This window comes from Podarcis cretensis (genome assembly GCF_951804945.1).
Source record: "Podarcis cretensis genome assembly, chromosome: 15".
NCBI lineage: Eukaryota > Metazoa > Chordata > Lepidosauria > Squamata > Lacertidae > Podarcis > Podarcis cretensis.
The window spans coordinates 29,991,584-30,015,972 of record NC_137185.1 but is presented as its reverse complement, the minus strand read 5'-3'; the positions used below and the strand labels follow the sequence as shown (position 1 = coordinate 30,015,972).

At 49.3% G+C, this 24,389-nt stretch overlaps 3 protein-coding genes across 6 annotated transcripts in view; 1 reads left to right on the top strand and 2 right to left on the bottom strand.

Annotated features, from left to right (window-relative positions):
• Positions 1-1,560: 1,560 nt before the first annotated feature.
• IL10RA (interleukin 10 receptor subunit alpha) lies at positions 1,561-9,769 on the top strand. Its single transcript, XM_079955075.1, has 7 exons — positions 1,561-1,650; positions 1,905-2,028; positions 2,208-2,386; positions 3,499-3,659; positions 4,123-4,273; positions 5,022-5,143; positions 5,997-9,769. Exons 1-7 carry the CDS (start codon positions 1,599-1,601, stop codon positions 6,894-6,896), a joined length of 1,689 nt encoding a protein of 562 aa, XP_079811201.1. The 5' UTR covers positions 1,561-1,598; the 3' UTR covers positions 6,897-9,769.
• Positions 9,770-10,698: 929 nt separating this feature from the next.
• The window catches only part of SMIM35 (small integral membrane protein 35), a 26,879-nt gene continuing 13,188 nt past the window's right edge, over positions 10,699-24,389 (bottom strand). The window contains exons 1-4 of one of the 4 annotated variants that reach the window (XM_079955309.1): positions 20,018-20,288; positions 14,345-14,461; positions 11,510-11,543; positions 10,699-10,890 (exon numbers count right to left, since the gene is read on the bottom strand). In XM_079955309.1, coding sequence (XP_079811435.1) covers positions 10,785-10,890; positions 11,510-11,543; positions 14,345-14,461; positions 20,018-20,030 — 270 coding nt within the window. In that variant the 5' untranslated portion in view covers positions 20,031-20,288 and the 3' untranslated portion in view covers positions 10,699-10,784. Of the gene's footprint in view, positions 10,891-11,509; positions 11,544-14,344; positions 14,705-16,810; positions 16,868-20,017; positions 20,289-24,389 lie in introns of those variants that run through there. The other 3 variants (XM_079955308.1, XM_079955310.1, XM_079955307.1) reach the window with 3 other exon arrangements.
• Positions 24,170-24,389, bottom strand: part of SCN2B (sodium voltage-gated channel beta subunit 2) — a 64,064-nt gene continuing 63,844 nt past the window's right edge. The window contains exon 5 of the transcript XR_013833391.1: positions 24,170-24,179. The gene's annotated coding sequence lies outside the window, so the exon portion shown is untranslated. The remainder of the gene's footprint in view (positions 24,180-24,389) is intronic.

Below are 24,389 nucleotides of genomic sequence, written 5' to 3'. Positions count from 1 at the left end.
TAAGCTATAGCTTGTTTAGCTTATATGTAAATCTGGCACTGATCCTGCCCTACAGATATGCCACCACAGCACCCAAGAAAGGGCTGAGCAGCTGTCCGTCAGGAGCCTCAACAGACACCTGCAAACAGCAGCAGTAGGGATGGAAGCAGAGAACCATAGAATTGTAGATTGGGAAGGGGCGCTGAGGATAATCTAGTGATTTTCTAGAATTTCTAGTCCAGCCCGCTGAGATAGCTCAGTCGGTAGGCTCTTAATCTCAGGGCCCTGGGTTCATATCCCACGTTGGGCAAGAAGAGTCCTGCATGGCAGGGGGTTGGGCTAGATAACCACCGGGGTCCCTTCCAACCTCATGATTTTATTTTAACCCCCTGCAATGCAGGAATATGCAGCTGCCCCAGGGATCGAACCTGCAGCCTTTGCATCATTAGCACCACACTCTAACCAACTGAGCCATGCAGGCCAGCATTCATAGTGGTTGAATGCTGGAAATTAGGCGAGGGTCATGCTTGTTGGGTTAGCAGAAAAACTGGCATGTCACCTGCATGTTGCCTAATCTATGAAGACCACTACCATCATAATCATCATCATAATCATCATAATCATAATAATAATTTATATCCTGCCCATCTGGTTGCATTTCCCCAGCCACTCTAAACTGCTCGCAACAGAATATTAAAAACACAATAAAACATTAAACATTAAAAACTTCCCTAGACAGTGCTGCCTTCATATGTCTTCTAAAGTCAGATAGTTGTTTATTTCCTTGACATCTGATGGGAGTGTGTTCTACAGTCAGTGGCGTAGCGTGGGGGGTGCAGGGGGGCCGGTCGCACCGGGCGCAACATCTGGGGGTTAGGGTTAGGGGGCGCAAATCCACGGGTTAGGGGGCGCAAATTACTTGCCTTGCCCCGGGTGCTGACAACCCACGCTACGCCACTGTCTACAGTGGTTCCCTGTAACTTCACTTCTTGCACTGAGGGAACTGCCAGAAGGCCCTCGGCGCTGGACCTCAGTGTCCTGCCTGAACAATGGGGGTGGAGACGCTCCTTCAGGGCGGAGGGCATTTAGGGCTTTAAAGGTCAGCACCAACCCTTTGAATTGTGCTCGGAAATGTACTGGCATAAACGCACAGAAATCTTTGGAAAGGCGTGCTGGCCTGAAATAGTTGATAAGTTATGCTGTATGAGTTAAGGCTCCTTTGGAACTCACCGGGACTGCTTTCAATGGAACAACCGTTAATTTGTATTTTGCTATGATTTGCTAATTGATTTCTCAAACTTTTAATAAAAATGTTTTAAGAAAACAACAAAACATCTACAGATAGGGAAGAGGAGACCAGGTGGATCGATCCGCCTGCAGTGTTGGGCCGCTGGTTCTCGCGTGGCTCAGTCCCCAATCCAGAAGTGCTCTCTCGCTTCCTTAGGGGGACGCGCCGCCGGGCTGCCCAGAGAAGCAGCGGGACATTCCCCGAGGGAGGTGGCGTAGGCGGGGATTGCCCCGAGGGAAGCGAAAAACGTTGTCCGTGCTTCCCTCCCCGCCCACCTCGCAGCCTCGCTCACTCGCTGGCCCGCAGCTGCCTGGACTGGAGGGACGGGGCAATGCTCTTGGCGGCGCTTCTGCTGCTCCTCCTGCGCTGCTTTCGGGGACACGGTGAGGATCCCGGGCAGGAGAGGGTCGCGGGACCTGACGGGGCGGGGGGCTTGGCTTTCTGATCCAGCCGCGGGGCTCTCCTTCCCTTCTGAGGGTGCCAAGTCTGGGTCTCTCCGTGGCCGCGCCCTCCGCCTCTGGAGTAGAGCCGGCGGAAGATGCCCTGGCCCGCCCGGAGCCCTGGCTTGGTCCATCTTGGGCTCACCGCGGTGACTAGCTAACCGAGGACAATCCGTCGGTAACCGCTGCCTTTGCAGGAGAGAAGATCCCAGCCCCGCCCGAGCGCGTGAGATTCGTGGCCGAGACCTTTCAGCACGAGCTGCGCTGGGAGCCCCCGAGCACCGGACACGGGCTCTTCCTGTACGACGTCCAGTACATGCGGTAAGAAGGGAAAGGGCCGTCGCGGGAGGCACTGGGGGTCTTGGTGGGGCATCTGCACCGGCCGTCTTAAGTGTGGAAGGGTCTCTGTCGACATCCAAGGCAACCCCCCCGCCCCGTCGCCGCCGCCACTCCGGCCTCCTCCTCTCCGCTCACCCGCTTCGCCCGGTCCTCTCTTGCAGATACGGCAAGGTCGGCGGCTGGAACCCAGTGCTGAACTGCACGCGCGTCCGGAGCCATTCCTGCGACCTCTCCTACGAGACGCGGGAGCCCTCGAAGTTCTACTTCGCCAGAGTCCGGACGGTGAGCGGGACGCGCGTTTCCAACTGGACCCAGACGAATCGCTTCGATCCCAAGACAGGTAGCCGCCCCACCCCCAGGAAACCGACAGTTGTGGGTGAACCGTGCCGGAGAATCCGGATTGGGGTCTGGTGCACTTGACCAGCCCCGCCGTCGGGCAAGGAGATGCGCGCTCCCCGTGCGACAGCAGCGAGGAAAGGGTTTTGGATCGATGGTGGAGAGGCTGCTGTGCGTGCAGAAGGTCCCAATCCCCATTGGCATCTCCGAGCAGCGGCGGCAGGAACTCTCCTGCCTAGAGAGCCGCTGCCAGTCAGTGTAGGCATGGCTGAATTAGATGGACCCATAAAGGCAGCTTTCTAACGTTGCAATCCTGGCTGACGCCTCCCAGAGCCCTCTGCCCCTCAGCTCCCTGGTCTGTGTCCCGTTGTGTTTATGTTTAAAATTGCTACTTAGCCTATTTCTCCAAAGTGGCTAACAGACTGTGACAAGAAGCGGAATAAAACAAACATAATCCCTAAAAAGAAACTTCAATGTACATTCAAATCACGAAATTAGTAAGACTTGAAGATGCTATCACTGCAATCATGCATAGTTAATACAATTTGTGACCTTACTGTCTGTTCGTGGTTTGTTATTTTGTGCTGTTTGTTTTCCTAGCTGCAAAGAAATATCTATTTTTAATGACTAAATTAATAAATATCCAAATCTATTTAACAAATCCAAGCAGCACAATAATAATGAAGAGCTGAGCCAACAGAACCGCAACATTATAAGTCAGGCCTGTTAAAAAAATTGCAAGCATTCTCTTGGCTACTGGTACGCTGTGTGTTCAGTGTCTGCGCACCCCAGGAAACATGAAAGGTCATTGGAGTTTGGGATGGGAACAACTCTTAACCAGCAGCGCTGAAGGGTTTTTCCAGCTTCTCTGTTTTACAGGATCTGGGTCCAGGCTATGTCAAGGGGTGACTGTCACTCACACCTCCCAGTCACAGGGACTGGGCGGGGCTTGCTCAATAGATAAATAGACAAATAGTCGTGAGAAGGGTAAAGGGCAAATTCCCCAATTTAGGACAACAGTATTTTCCTAACCCTGGAACTTCACTCTCAGGCAGTTTTTAGAACTCCCCCAGCAGAAATTCCCATTAATTCTTTGTGGTTGTTTCATTTTCCCAGCAACTCCTCGACTGGCAGGAGTGAGCCTCTCACTTTCCCACAACGTGATCCAAGTCAAGCTGCAACCTCCGACCAGCAGGTGGCACAATATAACCTATGAGAACCTCTACCACTCGGAGGAATACCATGTCCATATCCGGAAGGTGTCTGACAATATCCAGGTAAGGCTGTGGTGGATGGCAGGGCACCCTGGCTGGAAGAGTTCAGGGGGAAGGTCTGCCTGTGATGGGGGTGGGAGAGCACCCAGCTACAGCACCCACTTTGCCGTCCCTCCTTCTGCTCTGCTGGCCACTGGGGGTGCTCTCTCTGGATGGGCACTGCACGCTCTGGCAGGGAACCTGTCCTAGGCGGCCCCTTCTGTTCCCAGAGGAAGCCCTCTTGATGGTATACAAGGGAGGGAGGCAGTCGCTGAAGGTTCCAGGTGCTTCCCACAAAGAAGAGAAGGGCCAGGGCCAGGCCCTTTGGCATAGGGAGGGCTGGCCCCTTTGAGGATGCCAGGGGGCAGAGGAGACACCCTTGGCACTGTTGGGACTTGGCTAGAGTCGGATATCATTGGCCAGCCTGGTGAACTCTGGCTGAAGTTGGACTGAGCTGGACTGACAACTCTCACATTATTTTCTGCAGTTTGAGTATGTTAAGACCAACCTGGAGTTTAACCTCTCATCGCTGTCATGGGGAGAGCGCTATTGCATCAGTGTGCAGCCACGGGTGGTCGCCCAGCCAAGTCCTGGCAAGAGGACAGAGGAGCAGTGTATCTCAATACCCACTAAGGAAGGTGAGGCTCCAGTCCCCTTCCTCCTCACCCCCCTTACTGTTCTTCTGTGTGGCAGAGAGAGAGAGAGAGAGAGAGAGAGGAGATCAACAGGTACCAAAAAGAATGGGGGAAGGGAAAGGAAGAGAGATCCACTGGAGGGGATTGCAAAGGCAGGCTGGGCCCAAATAAAGCAGCCCAGTTAAATGCTTGGCGAGAAGTCAACAGCAGGAGACATTGGAAGCATCTCCCAGGTAACTAATGACCCTGCCCTCTGCATCTGCCACAAAGCATCCACAGGGTTGCTGTTCATAGGATCCTAAAATTGTAGAGTTGGAAGGGACCACGAGGGCCATCTAGTCCAACCCCCTGCAATGCAATGCATGGGGCTCAAACCCATGATCCTGAGATTAAGAGTCTCATGCTCTACCCAACTGAGCTCTTAAGCTACAGACCTTTCTTTCTCTCCATAGCATGTGTCTCTGACACATTTGCATCTGCACACATTCTCATGTAAGGAACCTACCTGCACCAGTCCCTTCCTTCACCTCCTCAAGGAGGCTTGGTTCATTGCAGAGGGCAGGGGGAGGGAGGCAAGCTAGCCAGTGCACACAGAGAGGAATGGAGGGGACACGGATCCTGGTCCCACAGTTGATTCTCCAGGTACTACTGTCTCTACAGTGCACTTAGCAATCTCCTGCAGATGCCTGTAGAACTCCCCCATCAGGACATCTGGTTGAATAATCAGGGGTCGCTGCTCTCTTCTTTGCAGACCATGGAAGATCCATCCTCATCTCCAGTTTGGCTGTCCTGACGGTGATTGTCCTCTGTGGCCTGGGACTGGGAGCAGCCTGTGCCTATGTGAGGAAACCCAAAGAGGCACCTCTCTTACTGGTAAGTGCTTCCAGGGAGGTTCAGAGCCCTCTCTCCCTATGGGTAGCCCAACTGTACAGGCAAAATAGGAAACTGAATCCTAGGGGTGCTTCTCCGGCCATGGAAAAGTCTTGGAAGAGAGAGTCACTGACTGCACTTCTGTAGAAGGCAACCCAGAGGGGGATGAGCAGCTCATCAAGTGCGCAGGACCGACCCCGCACATTCAGGGGCTCTTCTGCACCTCCCCACCTATTTATTCAGAGTACCTAGCTGTCTTTCAGGGGGTGTTCATAAAAGGAAACCAGGTTTATGTAGGGCAAAGCCATAGAAAATAAGTTGCTAATGTTCCTATTTTGCAGATAGAGATTGAAGCTGAGAGATACTGACCTATCCACACTGAGTGCATGACTGGGGGTGGGACTCAAACCCACATCTTCCAGCCCCACAACAGCTGTCTGTCTACCACCAAATTCTTTACTTCCCTTGGGTGGGTTCAGTTCCTTATCGAGCAAGAAGCTGGTTCTATCATTAGGCAAAGGGTGGCAGGGGTGGAGTGGGCATCAGCTGTGAGGTCAATCAACATGTGGCTGGGGGAAGGGGCTCAGCAGGATCTTTAGCACTGGATTCAGGGGACCCTGCCTGCTCCCCACTTGGTGCCTGGCACCAGGCCTGGGCTGCTCAGGACTGGCAGGTGAGTGAATGAGAAGGACTCACTGCCCCTCCAACCTCGCAAAGAGGAAAGGACTATTGAGCAGAGTCTTAGAGACAAGTTTTGGTTTCTGAAAGGCCCTTCCAGCTGTGACCAGCACCTGGTTGGCAGAAGTGTACAGGAACCAGAAAGCCACAACTGAAATCTTTTCTTTCTGCCTCCCAGAAATCTCCCGTAAAGCACAGTCTGCACTGGGTGCCAAAGGAGAAGTCTCCACTCGGGATGCAAGACTTGGTATCGTGCTTAGAGGTGGATGCCATCCAGCCGCTCTCCTCCGTGGGACCGAAGGACCCTGTCCATCCTGACAGCACAAAGTGTGGAATGGGAGCAGCACCAGCACCACCACTGAGAGGTTGCTTCTGGCTGCCGACGCTGCTAACACAGGGTGCAGTGCTCAGGGACCTGATGGACAGCAGCGGCTGCAGCACAGACAGTGGCATCTGCCTGCAGGATCCTTCTGGCAGCCTGGGGAGGCTGTCTCTGGGAAGCAGTGAAGAGGGAGGCAGCCAAGAGGACGAGATGGGTGGCCTCAGCAGGGAGGAGCAGCTCTTGCTGGAGGCTCCCTCTTCTTCCAGTGGGACAGAGCAGGTGGCTCCAGAAGCTGAGGACCCACCCAAGGCCCAGATATTTTCTGGGTACCAGAAGCAGTCAGGGACACCTTCAGAGATATTGGGCTGCTCCCAGCCTCCCCTCAGCACAGAGGAGATGACCCCTTTGGAGCCCGTCTTGGCTACTGGGTACTTGAAACAGGCCTCTGTCTGTGCTCCCTCTGGCCTTGCGAGGGACGGGAGTCTTACCAATGACTTTCTTGGCAGAACAGAGCAACAGAAAGAGCCCTTCCCTCCCAGCACCCCCCCGGAGCAGCTGGTATTGCCCCTTGAATTCCCCAAGACCCTCTTGGCGTTGGGCTTCTTTGAGCAAGAGCTGGTGAGCCCCTCTTCACACATCTCCCCACAAGCGAACTCTATTCCACAGCTGAGCCTCGGTGTCCCAACACTCCCACAATACTGGGTGCAAGGACTGCCCCCCAATAAGCTGAGTCAATGGGAGATAGCACAGCTCTAATGGAGCCACACAGAGAGGTAGGGGCTGCAGGGTGGAAGGGACAGCATCGGGGACCCTCCTGACCGTCCCTTTCTGTTGGGCAGATAGAGCTCTAGTTCTGACATCCCTTCCCCGTGATACACTTTTCCTCTGTTCCCAAAACCCATACGTGTAAACCAGCATGTTTTATTCTAGTCACAGACATAAAACATGCAGCAGGAAGGAGGCTGATGATGCCAGATGTTTCTGAGAAGCTCTGGGACCCGAATGCAAGAAGGGAGGTCAAGGCAGTGGTGCATGTCTGCCCGAAAAGGTCTGCAGCGACTAGAGGGAGGTAGCTGTGGGCGGTGGAAGGAAGAGGACACTTCACACATCATTGGGGTTGTCTCTGCAACACTGAGCACTGGTAGCTTGTTGCTGGCAACAGCTGCGGTGTCTTCAGGATGAATATATATATATTTGTGTGTCTCTCCTTTCCTACAAAGAGCACAGAGATTCCTCAGCTGCCTACCATTCATTTTGGGGCAGACATCCTTACCCTCGCATTTCGCTTTGGAGATAGAAAGGATGGTGACCCCCATCGTAAGCAATAGACACAGACCCAGCAGGACTGGTCTGTGCCTTTCTGAAGTGGAGGTCCCTTTGCTGGCCCTGAGCCAACCTGCCACCCCTTCCCCCTCCCTGTACAGCAGTGAGAAGCCTTGAGTCCAGAAAGCCCAGTTTCAGCCTCTGATGTCAGCCAGAGGTGCTCAGAGATGAAGGAAGCAGTTGGATCTGCCCTTGGCAGCAGCAAAGGGCCCTTCCAGATGAGTCACAAGATGGACTTGCCTCCTTCTTAGTGGGGGAACTTGCACTAGCCCAGATTCAGCCCCCTTTGCAATGCCAGGGCCAGCCAAGGTTGCCCTGCCTTTGCCTCTGATGTGACCGGTGCTAAGAAATATATTTGTTCAGCTGGACACTGCCTTCAGTGCCAAGCTCACCTTGCCAGCCCTACCATTTCCTTAGGAAGAGGATTCAGTGAGCTTCTTTCAGGATTATTACGATTATAGGGAGGTCGCTAAACGTTCAAAATATTTTGTACAAACTGACTTTATTTATTTTATTTATTGTGTAAATCTATTTGGAGCATACAAGTTTTTTTAAAAAATCAATGCATTTCAGTGTATTTATTTATTTAAAATGCCATGCCACTTTGAAGCGTTGCTTTGGGATGAAAACCCTCCGCGAAGCACCCAAGGACCAAGTGTGTGGTGCTTACATTTGTGCAGAGCTGCTCGCCTGGCAGGTGCTGGTCAGATGCAGAGGCTCCTGGTCTGGCGAATGGTCTTGCTCTGTGCACTTCACAGCTCCCAGAGCTGGTGGCGGTTCCTTTTCCTACTGATGGATTGCAAGCACACTGATGTCCTGAGAAGCTAAATGTACCCTCCCTTTAGGTACATTTGCAAATGCAAGCTTTTGCCCCCAAGTGGAAAGATCAGGTGACCGCTCTGCACATACATCAGAATGACTGCACCAGACCACTTCAGATTGCAGCGGGCATGGGCAGCTCATCTGGGAGAAAAGGTATGTCCTTTAGCGGTGGCACCTTCTTTTCTATTGCCAGGAGCTTTTAAACTTAGGGGGACATTTCAAACTGTTGAGCACCCCTCTGCCATCTGAAGTGGCACAGTCCAGCCCACGGCCACCTGCAGCTGTACCTGCTAACCATCCTATGAGCCAAATCCACAAGGGCAGCCTTGGGTTTGTTTTGATGCAACAAGGAAGTGAAACTCCTCCCCTAGCATGGACAGAGAACCACAGGGGAGTTGTGCTTTGCAGCTGGCTCTGAACTTAATCCATCCTAAAGAATAAGGCACAGCTGTATTTGGCAAGCAAGACTATTAACAGCAATAGCAGGCAATTGTTTTCAAAGCCTAGCTATGTTCTCATATTTTGTTTTGCACCACTATGAATAATTTGTGCATTTGATTTTTTTTAATTTGACAAAATTTGAGTGCCGCTTAACTGTAAGTGATGCCTCTAAGCAGTTTACAAAAAATGTAAAAGATACAGTAAATTGTCAGTAAAAGTTCAAGTTATTTAAAAAGTCCAAAATATAATTAAAAGCAGCCGTTAAGCTAAAATTACAGATTAAAAGACACATGAACTTTCAGATGTCTGAGGAGGCTTCCTTAAGCAGAAAAGTTTTAGGGGGCACAAGGAAGTCAAAGGAATTGCAGCAGCTTCACCTCCTCATGGGTCTGTGGTTTCTTAGCTCCCCAGACTGGAGCTGAGCTGTGCAAGACAGATAGTTTCTCTGGAAAGCCTGGAAAGCCTTCAGATACAATTTCTTGGAAAATCCCCCCCCCACACACACACACAACATTGCAGCTCTCCTTCAGAGGTTCTGGACTTCCTCTAAACAGGGAACTGCTTCACAAATGACCAAGAAGAAATTCCACAGCCTTGTGCATTCCCCAAATTATCTCACAGTGTGACGGTTGGAGGGGTTGGAGGAAGTCTGTTTGCATGTTATGCAAAGGAGGTTTCAGGAAGTGGTCACCAGGCAGCTGCAGAGCAAGACGCAAGTCTTTTGGTCTCAGGAGTTGTGCTTTTTTGATGGAGCTGTTGAATTTTTCCTAGGGTGGCTCTTTGAGTAAAACAATGAAGGTACGAGCAGGCATTTTCTTGCAAACCCCCAGCCCTATAAATAATGCCCAGCACTATTGTTTCTTCTCAGGAGAAGCTCCCCAAGCTTCTATGGGTGGAGGGTCTTTCTCAGCTCTTCAATCCAAGGCACGGATTAATGGGAGATGCCAGGAGCTAAACCGAGGCCTTGAAAAAGCAAAGCCACCAAACCACAGCCTGCCATCGCCCCAAGGACACTTCATAGAGTTTTCTCTAGTCTGCCCTGGTGACCTCAGTGCAATGTGACAGGGAGCTACTGCCTGGTCAATGGGGCAATGCCAAGCATGGGTGCAGAGGGACTTCTTGGTAGGTTCCACCATCTGGGGTAGAAAGGAGTCAGATCCCTGCTAGTGGCAACTCCAATTCATGCCATTCATACACTTCGCAGAAGGGGACAGTGTCCTGTTTTCGAGCATTGAATGGGGTGAGATGAAGGCTGACCAAAGCAGCAAAGAACTTTTTCCCAAAGAGGGAAACTTTTTAGCACTGAGAGGCAACCAGCTTGGTGCCTTCCAAGTCAGGGGCCCATTTTTCCTGAGAGCAGGGGCTGGGAGCCAAGAGTTGGTCCAGCAAGCTGGCAATGAACAGCAACCAGGAACCAGAACCAAGGAGCCAGCAAGTGGAAATCCTGGGATGGAGTCAGAACTAGAGAATACCTAGGAAGGCAAAACGGTGACCCTCTCCTTGTCCAGGGAGGTTCAATGGCCAGCCTGGGTAGGCAGAGCTAGCTCAGTACATTTACCGCTAAAAACATGGCAAGCTGCACTTCTGTGCCTCTCCACATGGGGCAGCTGTACAGAACCCAGAGGCCACCTGGCAGCTTCTGACAGAGCGGAGGGATATTCTGCAAACTTCTGGTTTCATCTGGATGCTTGCACAATCTCCTGAGACCTACGCAGAGATTCCAGTGTCCTCCAGCCCTGCTCCCTATAAGTGGTTGTTTAGGGACTGTGTCAAAAGTCCTGCAACCTCTCTCACAGAAAGCCAGGATTAGCTGAAAAGACTCTCTCCCATTTTACGCACACACATTGCCCAGACCCTTGAGCTGTGCAGGGTATGAAAAGATGGCACCAACAGTGGTAGTCTGGGTGGAACAGCACCACGACCAAGCAGCTGTATGCCCAATGGCTACTGCTGTCTAGCTGGTCCAAGACTCCTGGGAGAAGCAGTTGCCTGAGCTCCAAGATCTTGCTGGGAAAGAGAGTCACTGAGACCAGATTCAGAGTTGGCAGCTCTTCAGACTTACGTGCCTCTGTCATGGAACCGCACGTAGCCACTTCCTGCTTCACGCATGGAGCCACTGATGGTGAAGGGAGGGGCCAGTTCCACCTCCACCGATTTCAGGTTGCTAAAGGGGACGAAAACAGAGAGAGAGAGACAGTTGCCCACTCCCTCTTTTTCTCCTAGAGCAGGCTTCCTCAACCTCGGCCCTCCAGATGTTTTTGGCCTACAACTCCCATGATCCCTAGCTAGCAGGACCAGTTATCAGGGATGATGGGAATTGTAGTCTCAAAACATCTGGAGGGCCGAGGTTGAGGAAACCTGTCCTAGAGTACCATTAGACAGGCACACACAGACACATGAGAGAACAGGAGATGAGAGTTTTAACATGCTGGTTCCAGTTGGCAAAGATGGAAACAAAGCCATATGGAAGTACGATAATTCATCAAACCAGTAGAAATTGGTGCAGGAGTATGCAATATGTTAAGTTCCACAGAGGACTTCGTCTGGCCCTCTGCTGGCCCTCTGCTGGTTTTTTCTTGTGAACAGTCACTGCAATGGTCTGGCATGTGCAGTAAGCTCACTGTGCTTGAGCCCCCCCCCCCCCCCGTTCCTCCTCCCTCCCTCTGTTAATAGTGACCATCACCCTGCAGAGGATCCAAGGTGAACTAAAAGCTTGGGGTCTTGCAGAGTTTCATGGCCAGATGGGCCTGTGATATGGCATGCAGGTGTGTGTCTTTACATACCGGATATGGTAAAGGTTGAAGACAAAATTAGGCCCTGGAAGAAAAAGAAGAAGAGGAAGTCAAGGAACTGTTAGGAGCCGCAAGACTGACAGCATACCCTCCAACATTCCTCCCATGAAAATAGGGGCATCCTAAAGGAAAGCGAGGCATTCTGGGATCAACTCAGAAACTGAGACGGCTTCTGTAAATCCAGGACTTTCTCGGTAAAATAGGGACACTTTGAGGGTCTGTGACAGCAGCTCTTGGAAACACAAGCATGGAGCCCACAAGTTATAGAGTGGGCCTGAGGGTCCCACAAGAGGTGACGGTGGCAGAGATCCCTGAGCAGAGCTCCTAAACTTTCCTAAAAGAGCACATGTAGTTGTGTGAGGTCATAATTCAAAGCTGGGCTGTCCCAGTTGAGGAGGATATGTATGTTAACCAGGGGCAGGCAACCTAAGGCCTGGGGGCTGGATGCGGCCCAATCGCCTTCTCAGTTCAGCCCGTGGACTATCTGGGAATCAGCATGTTTTTACATTTGTAGAATGTGTCCTTGTATTTAAAATGCATCTCTGGGTTATTTGTGGGGCCTGCCTGGTGTTTTTACATTTGTAGAATGTGTCCTTGTATTTAAAATGCATCTCTGGGTTATTTGTGGGGCCTGCCTGGTGTTTTTACATGAATAGAATGTGTGCTTTTATTTAAAATGCATCTCTGGGTTATTTGTGGGGCATAGGAATTCATTCATCCCCCCCCCCCAAAGAAAAAAATAGCCCGGCCCACCACATAGTCTGAGGGACAGTGGACTGGCCCACAGCTGGAAAAGGTTGCTGACCCCTGATTAACTCTCCTCTCTCCACTGCTTTTTTTTCTAGTCCAAATCACACACATCATGAGCTGCTACTTGCCACATACAGGGACTGTGTGGGAAATAATAATAATAATAATAATAATAATAATAATAATAATAATAATAATAATATTTATTTATACCCTGCCCTCCCCAGCCAAGACCGGGCTCAGGGCGGCTAACAACCAATAATAAAAACATGTTGGTTAAAATACAATTTAAAAAACAAGATTAAAATACAACATTAAAATATTAGGATGCAGCCTCTTCATGGCAATTCATGTGAAACCCAGAGTCTGACCTCGCTTTCCCACCCTACCCCAGTGTGGCCTTATAGTTTTTTTAAAGTGTGGATTTTAACACTTGGACTGTCCAGAGTGAAACCCACAGGGATAACTGGAAACTCTTTGCAGTCCTGGGGATCTTCTTGAAATCTCCCTTCCTCTGCCCACCTCAGCTGCTTCTGCTCTGCCCTCCCCTTGTCAGGCTTTCAAAAATACCCTGTCATGCTGGCAAAAGCTCTCAGGATGAGTCAGCACCAATAAGACCCGCTTTGTGAAGTTTCACTCCTGACCAGCTGGAATTTCGACAGCTCAGGCACCTCTGTGCTCTGTTGATGCAAGTTCCACATCTGTGGCATTGAACAGCTGGAGTTTGCTGTCCATGAGACCTTCCTCACCAGTTGAGGGGTAGCTCAACAATGACAAGAGCTGTATTTTGGCAGACTGATTGCTCTGAGGGTCTTCCAGTCTTAGTTTGTAGACACTTTACATGGTATCTTGGGGTTTAAATAGAGGCAATGTGCTTTGAAATGTAAGCCAGCTAATGCTAGTCATTTTCTTGTTTTAGAATGTAATATGGATAGCTCAGTTGGTGAGAGCGTGGTACAGATAACGCCAAGGTTGCTGGTTTGATCTCCGTGAGGGACACCTGCATATTCCTGCATTGCGGGGGGTTGGACTAGATGATCCTCAGGGTCCCTTTCAACACTATGATTCTATGAACCTATCATTCTATGAATTACTTCTAATTTTTCATCTAGACATATAAATTAGCATATGAAAAGTGTATGCAAATTGGTAAACCCCTCTATGTGGACATATTAACCTGAGTCATTAGAAGCTAGCCCCAGCAGGAAATGCTTCTGGAAAGTCTTCATGTTGTTGCTTTTTAATGGGATAATTTTTATTTGAACTGCAGACAGCAAATTATTATATAGATCACAAAGGTTATGTGTGTTTATGTAACTAATACATTTCAGTTTACATTACAACTGAGCAATAAAGTAATATACAGTAGTAACTGTTAGAAAAGATAACAGTAGACCCGCCTGTAAACTCACAGAATGCTAGCTGGCTCATAAAAATAAATCATACCTGTACCAGTAAATTAATAATAATAATAATAATAATAATAATAATAATAATAATAATAATAAAATAATAATAATAATAATAATAGGCATCATGAATAAGCATCCCTTGTTACATCAGGAAAAAACATATAATATTATTACACAAGTCTTATTGTATTAGCCAGATGTATTTATATGCCAGAGACAGGTTTTGACTATGTTCCTCTTTGCTAACATACATAATAAAACCAAACCATGCTGATGTGAACCTGTCTTTCTTGCTCTGACCTCTGGAACCCCTTAGTTTATACATTAACTTTTCTAAAAGGGCTGTCTCCTGTACTTCGTTGTACTGATATGTGACTCGAGCACCTGCCAAGTCTCTCCAAAACTGGGGAATTGTAGTTCTAGCAGCCATCAGTAAATGAACCATTTGCTCTGTATTGGAAGGTCCTCATGCCTTTTGGGGGGAAAGAGGGTCCATGGGTCATGTGTGGGGAGCAGATAAAGCCAGGGCAATAGGCAAGCATCATGGCTACAGCAGCTGTGTGGAAGCCCTGCCATGCCACCCTCCCGCCTCTGCTACAGAGCCAGCCCTGGGCTCTCACTACACTACACTACACTGCAACTGCAAACCACACCCCATACTTACTGTTCCAGCAGTGTCCTTCCTGGTACCACTTTGCAATGGTGTAGCTAAGGACACCAAGGATCAAGAGGGAGAGACTGACGCCAAGGATGAGGCCAAGAATGCTGATGGGCTCCCCTTCTGAAAAGACAAAAAGCCCCACAGATGGAATCCAGTCAAAGGAAGACATGGAGGAACCTTCTTATCCCCCAAGGCTGATAATGGGTGATTGGAGGTGTTTGCTCTTAGGGCTGTATTCAATTCAGAATTGACCAACTGAAATCAATAAACCTAAGTTAATTATGTCAGTTAACTTCAGTAGGTCTATTGTCAGTAGGACCAGTGTTGAATGCCACCCTTAGTGCCTGGCTTCCCCCCGCCCCCCAAAAAAGAACGTGATTTATTTATTTATTCCGAGCATTTTATACTACCCTTTAATCATGAACCCAGTTCAGTCTGCAAAAAGAACAAACAATTGAAATGTACTTTTAAATAAATTAATTAAAGCTAAAAACACAAAGTTATATTTCAGCGTTGTTTTATTGTGTTTTAATGTTGTTTTGTATTGAAGTTGTTGAAAATTGTTTTGGATTATTCATAAAAGACAAGTGGCACTGAAAAAAGAGAGATTGATTTAGAAATGAATGCACATACAGAACAACCCCTCTCCCCCCCAAGACCCACCCCTTGTAGCAGGAGAAAACAAAGGATACCAGAACAAAGTTTTCTGGAAAAGCAAACTTTTTGTCAGCTGAGGCACTTTGAGAAGAGAAATGCCACTATCCGCGGACCTTGCTGATGGTGAGAGCTTCTCACTGTGTTTTCAGGGAGCAGCCTGCTGGCCATGCCAGGAGTAGCAGGATGGCCTTGAATTTTATTTAATAACTTAAAAGAGTTCTTACCTGCCCTCTCTGCAAGGTCCCCAGCAGCATGCCAAGATAGGTTGCCTCTATGCATGTGCGTTGGGTGAATGCTTTGGGTCTAGATCATCCAGCTAGGACAATTCAATCTCCTGAGAATTAGGGTTTGTGATATTAGGGAAATCTCCCCCATTTCCCCCGGATAAAGAGAAATCTGCAAAGTCAAAATCTGCCTTTGCTCCCTCTCAGTCTATTAAGTGAAAGGAGGGGGACCTTCATATGAGCACAGTGTCAGATAACCTGCCTCATATAACCAACATGCTTACGTCTAATTAAGGTATGAAAGGGTTAAGTACATAAAGTAAACTGTCCTGCCAGGCTCAGCTCACCTTGGGAGGGATTAAGTCAAGTCTTTGTTCCCCCAGTCTACCACATGAACTCAGCTCCAACTTAGCTGCATGGCTCTAACAAGCCCCTCTTGTGCTCCTATACTTTAATTTAGGAACTGTCCCCACTAAGCTAAGTTTTACTGCCCGTGGCACCTTTTTCTGAATGCTGTATGGAAGAGCACAGGAATCTGACTTCTGGAGAGTTTGTAAGTAAACATTTTTAAATTACCCAACGTGTGGTCTTTTTCTATGTTAGGAGAAGAGCAAAGTTTTGGAACTCACGAGGGCATATTTTAAAGGTCTAGCAGCCTATATTTCCACACTTTGCTAAATATTTTGTGATTTAAAATCTCTCACCAAAGACTACATGCCCCAAACTTGGACCTTATCAGAAATTAGACCTTTTGTACTTATATTTTTCCCTTGCAACCAACACACAGCTACCCCTGTCTAGGGAGGTTATATGGGATTGTGAGTCTGCTGCTGCCTGGCAGAACTATATGCTGTTTGCCTCCACCTATGTCTCCTTGTATAAAGGTAAAGGTAAAGGTACCCCTGCCCGTACGGGCCAGTCTTGACAGACTCTAGGGTTGTGCGCTCATCTCACTCTAGAGACTGGGAGCCAGCGCCGTCCGAAGACACTTCCGGGTCATGTGGCCAGCATGACAAAGCTGCTCTGGCGAGCCAGCACCAGCGCAGCACACGGAAACGCCGTTTACCTTCCTGCTATAAAGCGGTACCTATTTATCTACTTGCACTTAAGGGTGCTTTCGAACTGCTAGGTGGGCAGGAGCTGGGACCAAAAGATGGGAGCTCACCCCGCCGCGGGGATTCGAACCGCCAACCATGCGATCGGCAAGTCCTAGGCGCTGAGGTTCACCCGTGTCCCTTGTATACTTCTAAATAAAGCAAATATTACAAAACTACAAAAACACCATGCATCTCCCGTGCTGTTCCTTATCCATAACACAGCTGGTTGCTCTGCCCTAAAACTTCTGGCCACTCGGAGAAGTGTCACAACAGTGGGAAACACACTGTGAAGTTGCCACCTCCCTGGTCCTTTAGGGTCAGACACCTGTGAAGCTAGCTTGGTTCCATGAGCTGTGCTGTGCTCCATGCAGTGTGAAACTCATGCAGCACCCATGTTCATTGGAAGTGCTCAGAGGAGCACCCAGAATACCCTCCCCTTTTAAGAAAAAGCCCTGAAGCCTGGAGGGGAGATAGGTGTCCCCTGAATTTACCTGTGTTGGGGTCCATCCTTTTCCTCTACAGTCCAGCTCTTCAAACAGGAGCTCTCCCTCCAGTCATCCAAGCCAACAACCTGCCTGCCTGCCCCTGCTTTACATGCCTCTCACCTCTTAGCTGTGGCCACTCCCTAGATGTTGACGCAGAATGTTCCACGTTGCAGGCAAAGCTACTTCAAACATCCCACTTTGTGGGTGACAGAATCACAGCTGGCTTCAGCTCCAACAGAGGAGGCAGCTGGACCTCAAGTCAGGCCCAAGAGTGGCCAGGGGTGGCAACTCCCAGCCCTGCAGTCCTCCGCAGAACCTCTAGGATGCCCCTCTGCTACAAGAAAATCATGGGGATTGACTTGGGTCTGTTACCTATTGAAACCCTTTTGCATGCAGGGCAAGCAGAGTTTGGCATGTAATCTTGGTTAAAGGATAGACACTACTGGTTGCAATCACACACAGAAAGATGCTTGCAGAGTGTGAAAAACAGGCATAGGCAAACTCAGCCCTCCAGATGTTTTGGGACTACAACTCTCATCATCCCTAGCTAACAGGACCAGTGGTCAGGGATGATGGGAGTTGTAGTCCCAAAACATCTGGAGGGCCGAGTTTGCCTATGCCTGGTGAAAAATAACAAAGTAGTTTATTGTAGGAAATACTTTTATAACTTGGATATAAAAGTTTCTAGCTGGCTAATCTGGAGAAGAACAAGGCACCCATGCCTGAGGATAGCTCAGTTGGTAGAGCATGAGACTCTTGATCTCAGGGTTGTGGGTTTGAGTCCCACATTGGGCAAATGATTCCTGCATTGCAGGGGTTGAACTAGATGACCCTCATGGTCCCTTCCAACTTGCTCCTTTGTTCTTCCAGAGGACGATTCAGGATTGACCTCTCATCTTGAGAGGTGCGGGGAGGAGGAAGCTATAAATAGGATGCCACTTAAGACATATCAGTCTAACATCCAAGAGATAGAGAGGTCAGCTCAAGAGGTTAAGGTACAGGGAGGGTCTGGGAATCTGGAGGTCCCTAGTCATAATCCATGCAAACCTCATGTCTGCAAACATCCATCAAAAATAATCACCTGGCCATTGCTGCATGCAACTGAATCTTCTGGCACCTAAGAATAATAATCACACAAAGCAACCAAGAGTCATCAAACAATATTATTAAAATAAAATGAGGTGGGGGAGAGACTCTGGAAAAAAAGATATCATACCCAAAGAACAACATAGTCCAGCTGAAAGCTTCTCAGCACCAATAAAACCCTAGAGGGAGCTCAGAAACACTTATTTGATATGGAGAGGAGCAAAGAAGAGCGTCTGCCTGCTTATCTCCTGCTCAGCCCCAGTCCAATGCAGCCACCTTTAGGAAGGCAGTGTGGGGCAGCCACCTTTAGGAAGACAGGGTAGGGGCAAATTTTGGCCTCCCACCTCTATTATTTATTTAATTTCCTTAAGGCATCTGTACCCTGCTTTTTGCTACTTGTCTCAAAGCGACTTACAGGAAGGAGTAAAACATACAGCACATGCAATTTGAAATATAAGTGAACACACCTGAAAATTGGGGGGGGGGGACGACCAACAACTATTGGGACAACTTTCATAGAGCAAAGGCCTCCTGAAATAAGATCCTTTTCACCTGGCACCTATCACCTAACAAGGATATGTGGAGGTAGGGTTAAACTGTGTCTATTTGGCAAAAGATGAAAATACACTGTGTACATGCATGGGTTACTCTTATCTATCTGCCACCATAATTTCACATGCTCCAGTGCTACGGCCTGCCCCATCTTATGTGATGCTTCTTAGGACACCCAGCTTGTTACTTTCAGCTCTGAGTGTCAGCAACCCCCCTCCACTCCTGGGTCCCAGGCAAATATCTTTTCCAGCCTGACTACTCACAGGAATGGGCCACTGAGTTCTGGCCTCTCAGCTTGTGGTTGTATTAGACAGGCAGTTCCTCCAGTTCCTCCTTATCCCAGTCTCTTTGGACCTTCTCTCTTGTCAACTCCAGCCTGGGGGAGGGAACCAAAGCACAACCCCCTCCACAATCATGTGCTCTGGCTACCCAGTGGCCAGAACGAGAGTCCTGCAACCTTTCCATTTATGCAACCAGCAGAGCTTTTGGCATCAGCTACACCCCAGGAAAGGGCCTTTCCAAGCCATGTTTGTACAGCTGGGGACCAGAGGGGGCATGCACTTTCTCACACACCTCCCCACCACCTCTGCCCATGAAAACAGCCCTGCATGACGAATTGCTGCTCATTAGATGAAATCTTAGCCCATTCAAGGACTGAGCTAACAGAGGCTGGCAGGGCCCGCAGGAAGGGTCCTGCTAGACAAACCCGTTCCTAAGCAAACTCTGGCACACAATGAGAATCCTCCACAGCCCCAACTCCCTGGGCCTTGCTGGTGAGAAGGACGCCAAACAGCATGGTGAAACCTGACCCAAACTGAGGCCAGCACCCATCACCCCGCAGCTGAGGTGCTTCTCTCTGAACCAGAGGCTAATCACCACTTTCAGTCTTTCTGGCCCTTCTCACCAAACACAAGAGTTGTTCAGGTCTGCGTCTCTAGTTCCAGGGGCCTCCCGCCCTGGACAGTGCTTGTGCAACCTCACCACATACACTAAGGCAGGGGGTGGTGAGAGACCTTCATGCTTCTGTAAGTTTCTGTCTTCTGCCTGCACCACCACAAGTTGCTCTAGCACGGAAGCGCGTCTGTCTCTGAGTCAGAGAAGCTCAGAAAATATATCTGATTGCCCAGCCAGTGTGTGCCCAGCTCTAGATTCCTGCAGCCTCTCCTGAAACTGCCCAAGGCTCTTCTTGTGGAGTGTGCTTGCCTCCGGAGGCTGTTAGTCATGGCACATGACTCTCTTCCATGATCCTTATCACAGAACGGAAGGCTGCAGGAGTTGAGTCAGTTGGTTCCCACACTCAGATTAGGTATACAGTGGTACCTCGGGTTACAGACGCTTCAGGTTACAGACTCCGCTAACCCAGAAATAGTACCTCGGGTTAAGAACTTTGCTTCAGGATGAGAACAGAAGTCGCGCAGCAGTGGTAGGCCCCATTAGCTAAAGTGGTGCTTCAGGTTAAGAACAGTTTCAGGTTAAGAACGGACCTCCGGAACGAATTAAGTTCTTAACCCGAGGTACCACTGTACTGTACATGGTCCCCTGGCTGCTGGGATAAATAAGAGGAAAGGAACTCACCGCCAAGTTTCATATGAGTCCTTCATCCAAGGAAGCCACCATCATTCGCTTTGCCTTTAGACTCAGATAGGCAGCAAAAACACAGGAACTGGCAAGGTCTCTACACTCCTGCTGCACCTATTGAATCTTGGAGTCTTCCAACCTCACCGACTACCCCCCCCCCCATTAAAAAGCTCCTTCAGGTAGCACAGCACCAAGTGGCTGCACATTGACAGGATGGCAGAAGGTTGGGAGGACGTTTGAGTGGTGTCTGACCTAATCAAAAGTTCTCAGTTACACTGCAAACCAGACACAATGTGAGTCTGTTGCATTCAGGCAGAATGAATTAACTGCACTGTCGCTTAAGCGCACCCCAAAGCCTAGACCCCTCCTCCTCTCTTCTCTTGAACTAGGATACAAACCCTGCTGCAGGCTTGTGTTTGGAGTCCGGTCAGGGAGGCATTTATAACCCTGTTTGATAATTCCACCTGTCACTGTTTAGTTTGACAAATGATATGCCTCCTGTTCTATTTTTAGACCAGAGGTTCTATTGTTTCTGATGGCTGTATTCTTATCCTGCAGCTGCCATTTGATTTGACTATTGATAATTTTTTTAGGGTGAAGGGCAGGTTATAAATATGTGAAATAAAAACAAATACATAATAGATCTGAGTGACGGGCAGAGGAACGACAAGTTCTGATTTAAGCACTGCTTGTGAAACGGGCCTTAATCCCTGACTCTTGCAGGCCTGACGTAGGGCTGTGTTTTGGTCAAGAGGAACATCAGGATTCACGTACACAAGAGCACATATTTCCTCTTCACAACATTTGTTGTGTGCACAAAACATCCAAGGTCCCTGAGTCACCTCAGCTGTGCCCAGGCGAAAAATGTACAGATCACACCCAATTTTCATTTAGAAGGAAGCAGGAACTGCACTGCTGCCCTGCCTCCATGCCTATGAATGTTCAAATCACTGATAAAACAATGTCTACTATCATTTGCATTGCAAAGGCTGGAAAGGCAGGGTGGGGGGAGGTGTATGGATGTGCTGCCACTCCTATTCTGTTTTTTTTAAAAAAAAAATATTTATTGGTGTTTCAAAGTGTTACAAGTGTAAAAAAAAAAGAAAAGGAAAAAAAAACAGAAAATATAAAATACAGAAAAAATTAAAAAACACACAATTAAAAACAAATCCATCTTTCCATATCTTATCTATCATTTGCTTGTTTCCTTGACCTCCTCACACCTCCCTTTTTTGTATTCTAGTTCGTTAGTTGTTTCAGCAAATCCTTTCCTTCTTTGTTTTTATCTTACTAATTTATCTTAATATATTGTAACTTTACATTCTGACCTGTTAACAATCCATTTTTGCTTAATCCTTTATAACATTACTGCTAAAACCACATAGCTTCATTCCAGCATCCTTCTAACATTCCTTAATTTTACAATGTTTCTGTAAATAAACTTTAAATTTCTTCCAATCTTCTTCTACCAACTCTTCTCCCTGGTCTCGGATTCTGCCAGTCATTTCCGCCAGTTCCATATAATCCATCACCTTCATCTGCCATTCTTCCGGGGTGGGTAGATCTTGTGTCTTCCAATACTTTGCAGTAAGCATCCTTGCTGCTGTTGTAGCATACATAAAAAAATTCCTATCCTTCTTTGACACCAATTGGCCAACTATGCCCAGGAGAAAGGCCTCTGGTTTCTTCTGCCACTCCTATTCTGGATACAACCTCAGTAGCCTCCCAAACCTAGACCGTCTGCAAGAGATTAGGATCAAGGAACTGGGAGTAATCCACCACAACTCTTTCCCTCACTCCCTTCGTGGCCCAGCCCAGATTAGCTCCCTACAAGTCCCAGCATAGGAGCCAACTCCTAGGAGCTGATGGGGCTGCCATCCTCCCCCCCCAAAAAAAAAAAAAATTGAGGGGGCCGTCCCTAAAAGTTGATGGTCATTGGCATTCAAATGGTGTGTGCGCGCTGCATCATGTGATCAGTTACGCAGGGAAGGGCTTACCTGGGCACCCCCAATATTTTATTCAAATTGAGCCCTGGGCCACATTGGAGCAATCAAGCCTGCGCCTGAAAGCAAGGGGTGCTCCAGTGCCTCCCACCCCTGCCCCTAACATCTGGATTGTGCCCTGAGTGTTGAATACAGTCCCAGCTGGGTTGACACCTCCTCAGGGACTAGCATCTCTGACCAGTCTTTCAGAAGAGCTTGCTGAGGAGGCCTGTGGGCAGGTGAGGAGATAGCGCTGGAGGAAGAACTACGCCTCCTTCACCTGAGTCAACCTGGCTGAGTAACCGGCTCTTGGGGCACCTAGAGGTCTTCTCTGTTTTGACAGCAAGCTGTTTTTCCTTCTCGGCGAGAGCGCAGCAGCAGCCCAAACGGAGCGGCCTTTCGCAAGAGCTGCGAGCCTGCAGAAGGCTAGCAGAGCGCAGCTTGGTCCCGTCTGCTGACCTGAGTGACCCACCAGGCTCCCGGGTTCCCCGGGGTCTGTCTGGCGCATTGACAGCCTCCTTTGCAAGAGACCGTCGCGTCCTGCAGCTCCTCCACCCGCGTCCCTACATTTGGCTGCACAAAGAGAGGGAGTTGAGGTCATGGACTCGCCCTTGCTCCTGGTGCCCACGCCAACCCCCTCCTAGGCAGTCCGCTGGCGGTGATGGATGATGCCGGCCGGCACCTCGTCTTTTCCAGGTGTCTCTCCGCCCTGCCTGATCCCGCCCGTTCTTCGGTAACTTAACAGGCTGGCAGAGCGCATTGAGAAAGTGCCAAGGCAGTGGGCAGAGCCCGGCCCTGGCAGCTCCAGCACAGAGAGGCAGAGGGTGACTGGCAGGCAAGCAGGCGGGGCAGGGTGGGGCAGCCGAGGGCACCAGGAGGGCATCTCACACTGACGGCAAGGAGTCGCCCAGAGCGGGCGGGGCTTGGAAAACAGGCTTGCCGTGGGGCTTTGGGCACATTTGGGGGAAAGGGCGGAGAGCTTGTTGGCCCCCACCCCCATCGGACTTTGTAGGATGAGAACAGACAGGCCATCCTGTGGCCTCCTTTGGGGAGGCGGAGGGCTTGCCAGTCATTTCTGCTCTGGCTAACGCCAGATGTAAAACTCAGTTGGTTGGAGAGCGGTGTTGACAATGCCAAGGTTGCCGGTTCGATCCCCGTGAGGGACAGCTGCATATTCCTGTATTGCAGGCGTTGGACTAAATGATCCTCAGGGTCCCTTCCAACTCTATGATTCTATTCGCTTCCCACCCCCGAAAACCCCAGACTGAAAGCTACCTTCCTCTCTCCAAGCCCAAGTTTCCCCAAGCGGGGGGTGGTAGTGGAGGGGCTTCATCGCTTTGCCTGATCTCTCCTTTTTCACCTGTTGATGAAATTTTGCTTTGCACCTGGAAGCGCCTTCGCCTCGCTCACGTCTGCCAAGGCAGGCTGGCTTACAACCTGGGCAAGCGGAACCACTGCCATTTCTGGGGGTCCCGCCTCTCACCCACTCGGGTGTCACTCGTGGAAGAGGGAGCTTCCTTTCTTCCTCTTCGAGCTCTGGCCAGCCCCTCGACGTTTTGACAAAGGCTCAGCTACGCACCCACAAGCCAGACAAGCAGGCGGCAGGAATTGGCAGGGTCCGGTTTAGAGAGGAGCAAGAGGTCCCCAGGGCCCAGCACCTCTCCAGCATCTCCAGATCTGCCGCCTTCAGTGTCTGTTTGATCGCATCAGTACCGCAAAGACTCTTTGCTCTCCTTCTGAGATTGTACCCCCAAGTGTGCTTTATAAGCTGGTCTCTATCTATCTATCTATCTATCTATCTATCTATCTATCTATCATCTATCTATCTATCTATCTATCTATCTATCTATCTATCTATCTATATCTATCATCTATCTATCCATCTATTTATCTATCATCTATCTAACTATCTATCTATCTATCATCTATCTATCTATCAGCTGGTATCTATCTATATCTATCTATCTATCATCTATCTATCTATCTATCTATATCTATCATCTATCTATCATCTATCTATCTATCTATCTATATCTATCTATCATCTAAGACCTCTGTGATTCTGCAGACTGGCCTGAGTTGCTAGCGTCTCCTGTGTCCTTGGTTTCCCAATTCTCACCATCCACCTTGAAAGACTGTTTCTCCCATCTTCACCACCCCACCCCCGGGGGGATTCACTTTATGGACCACCTAGGTGCCAGGTATCCAAGGTCCCTTAGGGATGGAAGGTGTGCGCGCCTGTCTTTTGTGCTTTAGGAGGGAAGAGTGCCAGTCTTCCCCGACGCCCCATCCATCCTCCTTGCCAGGACTTCCCATTCGTGATAACTGCGGTGGGGGTGACTCACTCAGGCTTCACAAGTTAGAGGCAGGAGGAGGTGATGATGTTG

Excerpts from the sequence above, each read along its gene's own strand:
- IL10RA (XM_079955075.1), top strand. The coding sequence starts at position 1,599 with ATGCTCTTGGCGGCGCTTCTGCTGCTCCTCCTGCGCTGCTTTCGGGGA. Across the intron at positions 1,651-1,904 it reads GCGCTGCTTTCGGGGACACG|GAGAGAAGATCCCAGCCCCG; the intron begins GTGAGGATCCCG and ends CTGCCTTTGCAG. Across the intron at positions 2,029-2,207 it reads TACGACGTCCAGTACATGCG|ATACGGCAAGGTCGGCGGCT; the intron begins GTAAGAAGGGAA and ends CCTCTCTTGCAG.